Raw genomic sequence first — 12731 nt, forward strand, 5'->3', positions numbered from 1 at the left:
GTGGCGGTATAAATGGCTGAAAGGATGAAAAAGATTTGAATTTATCTTGGCAGATTATGTGTAGGATTAAATTGTTATTTTGCACTTTAATAAACGGCCTAACATGCAACTACTTTATAGTGTTGGAAATGGAACATATTTAATTCTGCGTATAAATACTACAACGTGTTATCATCGTTCCGTCAAGCCGCACTATTCACCGAAAAACTGTAACCGGCTCCATCCCGAAATCAGGTTGCTGCGAGACTTCTAAGCACATTATTATAGTTCGAACATTTATCTGGAAATGCATAATTTACCGCACAATCATCATCATCATCCTCGTCTTCGGTGTGCGTCGACGTCTTCGTCATCGTTTAGTTTGGCAATAATCGTCAGTTCCTACCGAGTGGTCTTTTAGACGGGCGGAGATCTTCCGCTCATCACTGGGCAGAAGATCAGCAAACAACCGTGTTTGCAGTTCTTGGATGCTGCTGCTGCTGCTGCGGCGAGTGTTGTCGGCTTTCCTTGTGGTCGCCTTGATTGCTAAAAATGCTTTTTGGGGAATTTTAGTTCTCTGGCGCGTTTCGGACGGAGTGGTTTGTGCGATCGTTTTTGCTCAAGTGGGCCTTTCTTGTGAAGAGAAAGCATCTGTGTGAAATACTGATTTGGGCCTAAGGTTTTTGTTAATGCTTTACTTGACACTGATGCTGTGATTGGGATCATGAAAAGAAATATATTTTTGGTGAGTTATTTTAATTTCTAATATCTTTTCTTTTAATTTTAAATATTGAAAAAAAAAGAACAATAAAAACTTGTTTTTAGGCCATACTATGATCCGTATTAAATTGTTCATTACTAAAATGAGGTAATAAGTGTTATATATGTGGTGAGCAATAGTGTTGACTCCTTATAAACTAGGAGCTCAGCGAAAGAATTAATTTATAATTAATATTAATTTAAAAATGCCTTTGTTGTCGCATTTCATAGCTGCATTGATCTTTTGTAATTTTATTTGCAGCAAATATTTGCAAGGTTCTTTAAAAAGTTACGCAGTTTTATATTGCGTGGTCATCGGGGCTCCAATTTGTGTGTAGATCTAATAATATCCAACCAATTTTCGAGAAATATTCGAAACTAATTGACCCGGCAGACGCTGTTTTGAAATAGATAAAATATTAATTTGATGTCAACAATTACCAAAAAATTGCTTGCATCACTGACGTCACCGTCTGTTTATTTAGTGAAGATAAAAGTTAACTATGGATCCCATAGTTGTGCTATCTTGATGGTGTTTGTCATAAATTTATAGACAGACATTACACATATTTTTTCTGTTACGTTAATGGCAAGCCTGGTAGCGGGTCACTTTTTAGTGACTTGGTCACTTTTTTCGGGCTAGTCACTAAAAAGTCTCTTTTTTCGACCTCAAGTCACTAAAGTCACTTTTTCTCGCAAAAAGTCACTATTTTCAACTATTTTGAAACTATAGACTAAGATTTTTTTTTATAAAGCTTTATGTATCCATTGGAAGATGTTTTGTTTATGGCGGAAATGAAATTACGGATCTTGGAAAAATGATCACTCAGAAACAGCGCCAGCCATTTATTTTAATTCGTTGGCATTTCACCAGTAGCTAATTGAAAGTGTTTTATGTCACAGTTTATAAATTGGTATACAGTCATGCAAGCAGGAGACCTGTCGATTTAGTTTTTTTTAAACTAAAACTTTATCCAATAGGGGAAGGTGGGAAGACTTGATTCCTTGGGAGACTTGATTGTCCACTGTTTTACCAAGCCCCCTTATTCTTGTTTACGTACGAATGCGCTTTCGAACGAAAGCTGATGTGCATTCTCGTTTACGCCATCAAAATCAAATGAGGCAGGGATTCGAACGAACTGCATTCGTTCGAAAGTTTCGTTTGTCCGTAAACAAGAATAGGGGTGAAGAACTAAACTGCCCAACTGCCAAACTGAAAATTATTGATTTTGTGGGGAGAATTTACAAAATCAACCGAAATGCATATGTTACATATATATATATATATATATATATATATATATATATGCGATCAAGGGCAGTAAAGTTGTATTGTTATAGCGTATTTTTATAAAAGATCCTCTATGATCGTTATGTGGCGAGTTATTTTTTTAATTGAACCTTATTTACTCTATTATTTACTGTGTTTTGTTCCTCCAGAAAATAATTTTTGTGGCCACGCAAAATTAGAACAACTTCTTCCAATAATGACCAAATGCTACCATTTTTTCACAGCACAAATCCATAAATATGCTAAATGATCTTCACTGATAAAAATGCCACCATTCCACCACAATTTCAGGATATTTGAATTTTGAGTTGTTGCCTCAATTTGAGGAGACTTTATCCCTCATTAGGCATCCATATAAAAAATTGTCTAAAAAATTCAAGAAAATATAATTTGTTCTCAAGCGGCTTTTTTGTAGATTTTGACAGATGTAATGAAGGGTTTGCTCTGAACAAATATTGATTGAGTAGATATCATAGAAAGGCGATCAAGTCTCCCCAATTTTGAAGATTGCATGCGCTGTCGAATTCCATAGCAAAAATCGTTTATGAATACGCACATCAAGTCGGAAAATCTGCGTATTTTGAAGTAAAAATATTTAAAAATTCAGAGAGCATGGTCCTCATTACAAGCAGGAGGTCGAGCGTTCAATCCCAGGCTCGTTGTACATGAATCTTCATAATTTTTGTATCGTTTTTTACCAAAACTGTTCCTGTCGCAGATTAGGCAGCTAATCCAATGATCGTAATTTTCACTTATTTTCACCAGAAGAGAATGCTCATTCACGCAGATATTCGCCGAGAAATAATTTTCAGGAATGAAAAACAGGTGTTAAGAGTGATAACCATATTTCGAGTGGCGTAAAAATTTGATTTGATTGCAGACAACTCATAGTTTTGAGTTGTCCTGCTTTTTTACTGATATTGAGTAAAATTTCCGTGGGGTTAGAAGAGAGGGCAATAATTTTACTTAGTCACTGAGTAGATAAAAGTTACCGAGTACGATTTTAATTTTTCTTCTGAGCTCGTTCTAAAAGAAAAGAGTGGTGAGTGATAGATAACAATTAATTGCATATTATTCGGCAACTCGACCGTACGATAGATGTTTTCCGGCACAAATTACGAAAAAAATATTCTCCTTCGACCCAAAAACGCTTGATTTCGTCTAATCCAGAGGTTCCCAAACTTTCGGATATGCGACTCACCTAGCAGAATCCCATATTGCTTGCGACCCGCTAGGTACCAAATGCATTGATTTTGTGAAATTAGTTAAAAATGAGTTCGCGTTAGATTGGACAAATTATAATAAATTGCTTTATATCCCATCATTGTATTTGTCAAAAATTCGTCAATTTTTTGGATTGGATGTGGATTGGATTTGGATGGAATTTGAATTGAATTTGGGTTGGATTTGATTTAAAATTTATTCAGATTGGATTTGAATTGGATTTGATTAGGGTTCGATTTGGATTGGATTTGAATTAGATTTGGATTGGATTTGAATTAGAATTGGATTGGATTTTAAATAGATTTGGATTTGATTTAGTTTGGATTCGAATTGGATTAGGATTGGTTTTGGATTGGGTTCGGGGCTTACATTTGGATTGTATAGGACTTCTTTCTACTTGCCCAAATATCGTATAACAAGAAAAGGCCGTTGACCGGTTTGGTTTGTTGTTCTTTAATCATCCAATCATTAGTTAGATCCTAATTCAAAATATGGAATAGATTTGTGGAACAAAATAGTAACAAAATTATGAATAAAGATTTGTCTTTCGCGACCCACCACTGAATACCCGAGCAGCACAAGTCAGGCAAATCTGGTTGCAGCAACTTGATTGCGACTAAATCTGGTCATATATGAGTTACAGTAGCTTATGTGAAATATGTGTGCTGCTAGGGTATCCCACGACCCCCCTGGGGGTCGCGACCCACAGTTTGGGAACCTCTGGTCTAATCGAACTTGCAATTGAAATTGGAAGTCACAACTGAAAGTCACTATTTGGTCCCTTTTTTCGTCAGCGTTGGTCACTAAAGTCACTATTTTGAGTGGCTTCGGTCACTACCAGCCCTGTAATGGGGTATGGCGCCAATTTTCGGCATACCCAGTCAACATAAAATCGTATATGATGTTACATAAGATGCTAAAGTGGAGACGTTATAGGTACTTCCCCATACAATATGTACGTATATCCTCTCCACTTTAGCATCTTATGTCGCATCATATTCTACGAAACTAACGGAACTTGGACACTTCTTGGCTTGCAACAAGCCTGCTTGTGGTGGATACAATCCTAAGTCACGGACAAATGGACGGAATACAGATTTTCTAAAGTGATAAGAAAGCACTATTAGCTTATGGAGTTAGGTAGATCGATATAACAAATACAAAAAGCAGCATATTGTAACATCAACGACATCGAATTCTATTAATTGAATATTTTAACTGGATTACTTTTGTAATAATAAAAGATAATGCTTTTCATCGATATTGATTTTTTCTTGTATTAGGCACAAATGTTACGAAAATTGTGTTTGACGCCAAATTCAATTAATTTGTCATTGGAGCGAGCCAGCCTAGGGCTGAAAGTTTCCCTAATAAAGATACAATAAAAAAATTAAAGTGACATTATTGAAGTGTTATGCGGTACTGAACTTCCCATTATTATTTGATTCAGATGAAACTGAACCTAGCCTAGCGGTAATTTTATTTCTCGTGCATCATATAAAAATAGTATTTTGGCCAAAACCTTGGCTCCACAGTCCAATTCAGCCCATTTTCAATAGGAAACAATAGGAAAGAGTTCTGCGACGAATTCTTTTTGCAAGCAAATCGGTTAAGGATAAGTCTAGGAATTTTTTCAAATAGGCGTAACAGTATATGTCCTTGAAATTTGTAATGGCTAATACTCTCTAAATTCTGTCAATTTCGTACATCTGACGTTACTACCAGATAGATCTATTGTTTCTGTTGGGCACTTTAGTTCACCAAAAAAAATTGAAGGAAGAACGCAATAGCCGTTTGAAAAAAGTGTCTTTCTTGAAGTTTTTTTCAAGTTATATCTCTGCTTTGGTCAAATTTTCAGTAAAATTGGTTTACACGCAATCGAGTTCTAGACCTTCAAAATGGACCATTCAAAAAAAAAGTAAGAATTTGAATTTCATTCTGAATTCCTCCCTGGTATTCATTTTGAATTCCTCCTGGAATTCATTCGGAATTCCCCAAGGATATTTATTTTATTTTATCAGACTAAAGCCGGAGTGGCCTGTGCTACACATAAAAGTCTTCTTCATTCAGCTCGGTCCATGGCTGCACTTCGCCAACCACGCAGTCTGCGGAGGGTCCGCAAATCGTCCTCCATCTCATCGATCCACCTTGCCCTTGTGCACCACGCCTTCTTGTTCCCGTCGGATCGTTGTCGAGAACCATTTTCACCGGATTACTGTCCGACATTCTGGCTACGTGCCCAGCCCACCGCAGTCTTCCGATTTTCGCGGTGTGAACGATGGATGGTTCTCCCAACAGCTGATGCAATTCGTGGTTCATTCGCCTCCTCCACGTACCGTCCGCCATCTGCACTCCATCATAGATGGTACGCAACACTTTCCTTTCAAAAACTCCTCTGAATTTCTCTGCTGGTATGTATCGTTATCGGCGGTCACCAGTGAGCCCAAGTACACGAATTCTTCAACCACCTCGATTTCGTCACCACCGATAGAAACTCGTGGTGGGTGGCTTACATTGACCTATCTTGAGCCTCTTCATATTATGTACTTCGTCTTCGACGTGTTGATGACTAGTCCAATCCGTTTAGCTTCGCTTTTCAGTCTGATGTAGGCTCCTCCATCCTCTCAAAGTTACGTGCCATCAATGTCGTCGGCGAAACCAAATAACTGGACGGACTTCGTGAAAATCGTACCACTCGTGTCAATCCCTGTCCTTCGTATTACTCCCTCCAAAGCGATGTTGAATAGCAGACACGAAAGACCATCACCTTGCCGTAACCCTCTACGCGTTTCGAAGGGACTCGAGAATGCCCCTGAAACTCGAACTACGCACATCACCCGATCCATCGTCGCCTTGATCAACCGTATCAGTTTATCCGGAAATCTGTTTTCGTGCATTAGCTGCCATAGCTGGTCCCGATCGATTGTATCATATGCGGCTTTGAAGTCGATAAATAGATGATGTGTGGGCACGTTGTATTCGCGGCATTTCTGCAATACCTGACGTATGGCGAACACCTGGTCTGTGGTAGAGCGTTCACCCATAAATCCCGCCTGGTACTGCCCCACGAACTCTCTTGCAGTTGGTGTTAGTCGGCGGCATAAAATTTGGGAGAGTACCTTGTAGGCGGCGCGGTAGTTGTTACAATCCAGCTTATCGCCCTTTTTGTAGATAGGACACACGACACCTTCCATCCACTCCTGCGGCAGAACCTCATCCTTCAAACCTTGGTTATCACCCAGTGCAGCGCTCTAGCCAGTTCCTCACCACCGTGTTTAAACAGCTCTCCTGGTAGTTGGTCAACTCCAGGGGCTTTGTTGTTTCTCAGCCGGCCGATCTCCTCCTGGATTTCCTGGAGATTCGGAGCCGGAAGTCGCATGTCCTGTGCGCGTGCTCCTAGGTTCATTACCATACCGCCACCGTTATCTGCCATATCGCCATTCAGGTGCTCTTCGTAGTGCTGCCGCCACCTTTGAATAACCTCACGCTCGTTTGTAAGAAGGTTCCCGTTTATGTCCTTACACTTACGGTCTCGATCTTCCTGCTGGCGTTTTTTCCTCCGGAAAATCGAGTTTTGTCTGTTCCGCGCCCGTTTGTATCGTGCCTTGTTCGCCCTCGTGCGGTGTTGCAGCAATCTCGCCCATGCTGCATTCTTCTCCTCAACTAACTGCTCACATTCGCCGTAATACCAGTCGTTTCTCTGATCCGGAGCCACCTAGTGCCTAGTGCAGCGGTTGCGGTGCTTCCAATGGCGGATCGAATATATCTTCAGCCATTTTCAAGAGATGCTGCGCCTAGCTGCTCTTCCGTTGGGAGTGCCACTTCCAGCTGCTGCGCGTAGTCTCGAGCTAGTCTACGGTCTTGTAGCCGCCCAATGTTTAGCCGCGGCGGACGACTCTGACGCGTGTTGATCACCGTCGGGAGTTTTGAGCGCAGACATACTGCAACGAGGTAGTGGTCGGATTCAATATTCGCACTGCGGTAAGTGCGTACGTTCGTGATGTCGGAGAAGAATTCACCGTCGATTAGAACGTGGTCGATTTGGTTTTCCGTTACTTGATTAGGTGATTTCCATGTGGCCTTGTGGATATTCTTGCGAGGGAAGACAGTGCTTCGGACTACCATTCCGCGGGAGACTGCAAAGTGTATGCATCGTTGGCCGTTGTCGTTCGATACGGTATGTAGAATATCCGGTCCGATGACCGGTCTATACATATCCTCCCTTCCTACCTGAGCGTTCATGTCACCGATGACGATTTTGACGTCCCGCAGTGGGCATCCATCGTATGTCTGCTCCAGCTGCGCATAGAACGCTTATTTCTCGTCGTCGGATCTCCCTTCGTGTGGGCAGTACACGTTGATGATGCTATAGTTGAAGAAACGGCCTTTTATCCTCAGCTTGCACATCCTTGCGTTGATTGGCTGCCACCCAATCACGCGTTGGTGCATCTTTCCCAGCACTATGAAGCCTATTAGTCTTCCATTTACTTCCACTATTAAATAGTTAATAGTGGAAGTAAATGGAAGAATAATAGTCTTTTAACCTTGTAGCATTTCCCCTAAGACGCTCTAAAATAATTAATCACTATGAAGCCGGTCCCCAGCTCGTTGGTGGTGCCACTGCTTTGGTAGAAGGTAGCCGCTCGATGCCTTTTCCACACTTTCTGTCCTGTCCAGCAGATTTCCTGCAGCGCTACGACATCGAAGTTGCGGGGATGTAATTCATCGTAGATTATCCTGTCGCAACCTGCGAAGCCTAGCGACTTGCAGATCCATGTTCCAAGCTTCCAATCGTGATCCTTTATTCGTCGCCTAGGTCGTTGCCGATTGTATCGAGTCGTATTATCTTCTATGTCGTTCGTAATAGTTGTTTTTAAAGGCGGCTTATTGGGCCTGCGCAAACCTCCTGTCTCGTCGGAGGGCCGTCGTGTCAAGGCTGTTTAGCGTCCCACCTAACACCAGGACTTGGGCTTGTGCGCTTTGAACGGCACACGGTCGCTTTGGCGGAGCCTACTTGTGGATTCATGCAGCTTTTTATAGAGGTTTAACAGGGCCCACTGTCAAACCTCACCACATCCTAGGCAGGCGCCACAACTCGCAGATGGCCTGGGGAGGGATCGTCAAGCCCTTGGACATAGTTCCTGCTTCCCCAAGGAATGCATTCTGAATTCCCCCAGGGATTTATTCTGAATTACCCCAGGAATTCATTCTGAATTCATCCAGAAATTCATTTTCTCTAGGAGTTCTTAGGGAACTACTCCAGAAATTCATCCTGGATTTTTCAAGGAATTTTTTTTGAACTCTTCAAGAAATTTATCACTAATTCCTTCAAGAATTAATTCTGAATTCCCCAAGAATTCATTCTGGATTCCTCTAGGAATCCATTATGGATACCCCTAAGAATTCAACCCGCAATTTAGGCAGAATGCCCCCAGGAATTTATTCTGAATTTCCCAAGGAATTTCTCCTAGAGTTACTGCCAAAGTTTTTTTCCAGGAAGTCACGCAGGAATTTCTTCAAAAATTCTTCTTGAAGCTTCACCAGAAATTATTCAGAAATTTCTTCCAAATTTTTCTCCTTTCATTTTCAGGAGCTCTTTCAGACATTGCTTCTGAAGTTCTATCAGGAAATCTTCTTAAAGTTCCTTTTTGGAGATCCTCCAACCAATTATCCCGGATTTGATCCAGTAATTCCTCGTGGAGCTCCTCATGGAAACTTATCTTGGAGTTACTCCAGGAATTCTTGGAATAATTCACGCCTGTTGGAATTCATACGCCACATGCCAAATTCGGTATCATTTGTTTGATTAGTTCTCGAGTTACGCAGAAATTTGTGTTTCATTTGTATGAGAGCCCCCCCATTTCAGAGTCTGGAACCATCTTAAGAACCTTCTACGATCGGGAAAACCCCTGTATACATACATATACCCCTTTATCTCATAGCTCCTATGTTCATATAATCAAAAACAAAGCAAAGCAAAAGCAAAGGATGATACAAAAGAACTACTGAACACTGCGTGTAGCAGTAAGCACGCATGTTAGCAAAAAGAAGCGAGGAGATGTTATCGATCATTTAGTAATTTGCGTTCTATCTTTTAGTAATTTGTCAATAACTAATCACAAAAAACTGAATTTCAAAATGTATTGCATGGTGGACTTCTAGTGCGAAGGTTTTTCTACAGTACTGCCTTATGGTTCTTTGTTTGAATTCAATTAGTAACGGGTTTATCGAAATAATTTTATTGGCTTTTTCTGGTGATAATTATACTACTCAAAGCGAAAGGGAGTGGATGAAAGTAATGAAAATTCGATCGATACCGCAAGCGAGCGGCAAGTGTGAAATGAATAGAAACTGAAGATTAGCATGAAACCGCTGTTATTCTGACTAACGTCCACCCAGGAACGGATTGGATAGTGACGTGGTGATCACTGTACCAAGACAGAAAACATTTCTGAAGGGTCTCGAGGAGTAATTTCTGATAAATCCAAAGAAGGATAAATCACTGGAGAAGTTCCAGGATGATTTTCTGAAGGAACTCTCAAAAATATCTGGATGGAGTTATCGTAGGAACTCCAGGAGAAATTTCTGATGGAATTCGAGAAGGAATTCTTGGAAGTATTTCATGACACATTTGTGGAATAACTTCCTCATAGGGAATTTCTGGTCTAACTTCAGGAGATATTCGTAGAGGAACTGCAGAGGGAATTTATGAAGAAACTCTCTCAGATGTCTTTGTAATCATTTAGGATCCTTTAGGAGGAATTTCTGGTAGAACTTCAGGAAGTATTCATATAAAAACTGCAGGAGTAATTTGTGTGGGATTCTCCTAAATGGAATCCTGGAGGATCTAATCGCTAAGTTTCTTAGTTCCTAAATTCGTCGCCGCCCACAACCAGGACGTTCTTCATCTTCATATCGGCATTACATCCCCACACTGGGACAGAGCCGCCTCGCAGCTTAGTGTTCATTAAACACTTCCACAGTTATTAACTGCGAAGTTTCTAAGCTATGTTACCATTTTCGCATTCGTATATCATGAGGCTAACACGATGATACTTTTATGCCCAGGGAAGTCGAGACAATTTTCAATCCGAAAATTGCTTAGACCGGCACCGGGAATCGAACCCAGCCACCGTCAGCATGGTGTTGCTTTGTAGCCGCGCATATTACCGCGCGGCTAAGGAGGGCTCCTAACGTTAGGCAAGAATATTCACGCCTCCATTGTTTGCAGACGGGCCCTCCTTAGCCGTGCGGTAAGACGCGCGGCTACAAAGCAAGACCATGCTGAGGGTGGCTGGGTTCGATTCCCGGTGCCGGTCTAGGTAATTTTCGGATTGGAAATTGTCTCGACTTCCCTGGGCATAAAAGTATCATCGTGTTAGCCTCATGATATACGAATGCAGAAATGGTAACTTGGCTTAGAAACCTCGCAGTTAATAACTGTGGAAGTGCTAAATGAACACTAAGCTGCGAGGCGGCAATGTCCCAGTGGGGGATGTAATGCCAATGAAGAAGAGAAGATTGTTTGCTATTCAATAGATGGTATCTACGCCATATACATTTTGTAGCTTCATACATGTTCGTACCCAAGCGAACGGTTTTCAATCTATTGATTTTCAAATAATAACTTTTGTTTATCGAATACCCTGATACTAAATAAATCAATATAAATCCCCAAATTAACCTTGAATTTTAAGTTCCTCAATTCCGAAATTTGATATATCGTCATTACTTGTAATTTTTTACCAGTTTAGATTGCAGTTAGGCTGATAACCAGCGCACTTGCGCCGCGGTCCAACTTCGTTTCCATCAGTGGCCATAATCTTATAAACTATACAAATCATCAAGTACAAATTCTTATCTCGTTTTCTCGGTATAAGGTATATTTTTCCTGCTCATTTTTCGCAAACTGAATTAAAAAAAAACACAGATAAAATTAACAAATGGTGAAACATAATGTTATTTTTCATTTGACATTCGATGGTTTCAATTCGAACGGCTTTCATACAAGCAGTGCGGTACGACTTGCAAGCAACATATTGCGACTTGTAAGTGTTGCAAAAAGTGTGGAACGGAATATTCCGGCTGATTCTCAGCGGCCAATGTACGGATTTACAATCTGTAGTCGTAAACGGAATCCTGATATCCTACAAATTGTTACTGGAAAGAATCATGACAATTGGACTAAAAACACCTGAGGGGCAAAGTTGCCGTTCCACGCTTTTTGCAGGGGTTGATACTTGCAGTGTTAAATGATGCGTAAAATATGCTTTTACAAAACTACTAAAAACTAAAATCTAGATGTAGCTGTTAAATATTACGTAATCAAGCTTATTGCGTAGATCCGTTCAAGAGCTTTGTAACGATGCATAATTATGAGACTTTAGAAACGAAAATATGGCAAAGCTGCCCATTTTGTCAAAAAACGCAACATTGTAATTTCTAGGAGGGGTCAGTTTGAATACCCCCACTCCTCCCTTAAACAATGTAAAAAGTTGATTATAAAAATAGGTTATACAGCTTATAGCCTCATCATATTTTACATATTGGTAGTTTTGGCCACTCCTTTATATGGGGCTGTCCTATTGTGAGTCGACAGGAATCATTGTGCTGTGATGTGAAAAGTGGAATTCATTTCTCCCACATAAACTGCTGTCTCAAAACTTTTCGTATGTATGTATCCAAACTTTTCGGCATTGCCAAAGGATGTTACATGCTCATTGCTTATCCCCGGTTTCTTCGAAAAGCGCAATTCTCACTAGCATTAAATGTAAATTTATCGCGTTAACTTATTTTATTTAACTGATGTTTGGAGTTTATTTCACTACCGAATGCTAATGCAAATTGTCTCAATGACTTAAAATTGTTACTACCAAGACAGGATTGAGCGGGATTTTCCTGATCGAGGATTCAGGGAACAGTACATTTGCGACGAATATTTCAATTGTAGCGATAGTAAATGTACGGTATGATACATAGATTAGCAAATTTTATTCGCAATAGAAACAACACGTGCTATCAAAGTATTCATCGCATCACTTCGCCATGAGGCCCTTCTACTACCGATGGCCATTCCGACCACTTCAAAGTTGGAACCAACGCCGAAGTGGAACAAACCACCCAAACCCATAATTTTACTTTTTCTTGATTCGAATAGATCCGATAGTGATTTCGACCATCAACCGATCAATTTTAGAGTTTCTTGACTCAACAATCATCTGAAATGGTCGTCTAGCCCTTTCTGGATGTTTTTACAGATTCCATATGAAAATTAAAAAATGCCCACGACTCTGTAAGGGTCCTTACATATTTTACTATATTTTGCAAGTATAGAAAAAATGTCTCAAAATTTCAAAACTTTTTAAGGGGAATACCGCAGAATACTGGTTGCTATTTAAAGTTCCTTCAATCCACTTAACTTTTTAATCTTTCTATTAGGTGAGATTCAAAATGGCTGAATGTAAAATATTGTACATTC

The 12731-nt window shown here is 40.3% G+C and overlaps 1 protein-coding gene across 1 annotated transcript in view; it reads left to right on the top strand.

The window, feature by feature from the left end:
• Positions 1–402: 402 nt before the first annotated feature.
• The window catches only part of LOC134220826 (uncharacterized), a 52895-nt gene continuing 40566 nt past the window's right edge, over positions 403–12731 (top strand). Inside the window, exon 1 of the mRNA XM_062699939.1 lies at positions 403–724. Coding sequence (XP_062555923.1) covers positions 704–724 — 21 coding nt within the window. The 5' untranslated portion in view covers positions 403–703. The remainder of the gene's footprint in view (positions 725–12731) is intronic.

This window comes from Armigeres subalbatus, chromosome 3 (genome assembly GCF_024139115.2).
Source record: "Armigeres subalbatus isolate Guangzhou_Male chromosome 3, GZ_Asu_2, whole genome shotgun sequence".
Classification (NCBI taxonomy): domain Eukaryota; kingdom Metazoa; phylum Arthropoda; class Insecta; order Diptera; family Culicidae; genus Armigeres; species Armigeres subalbatus.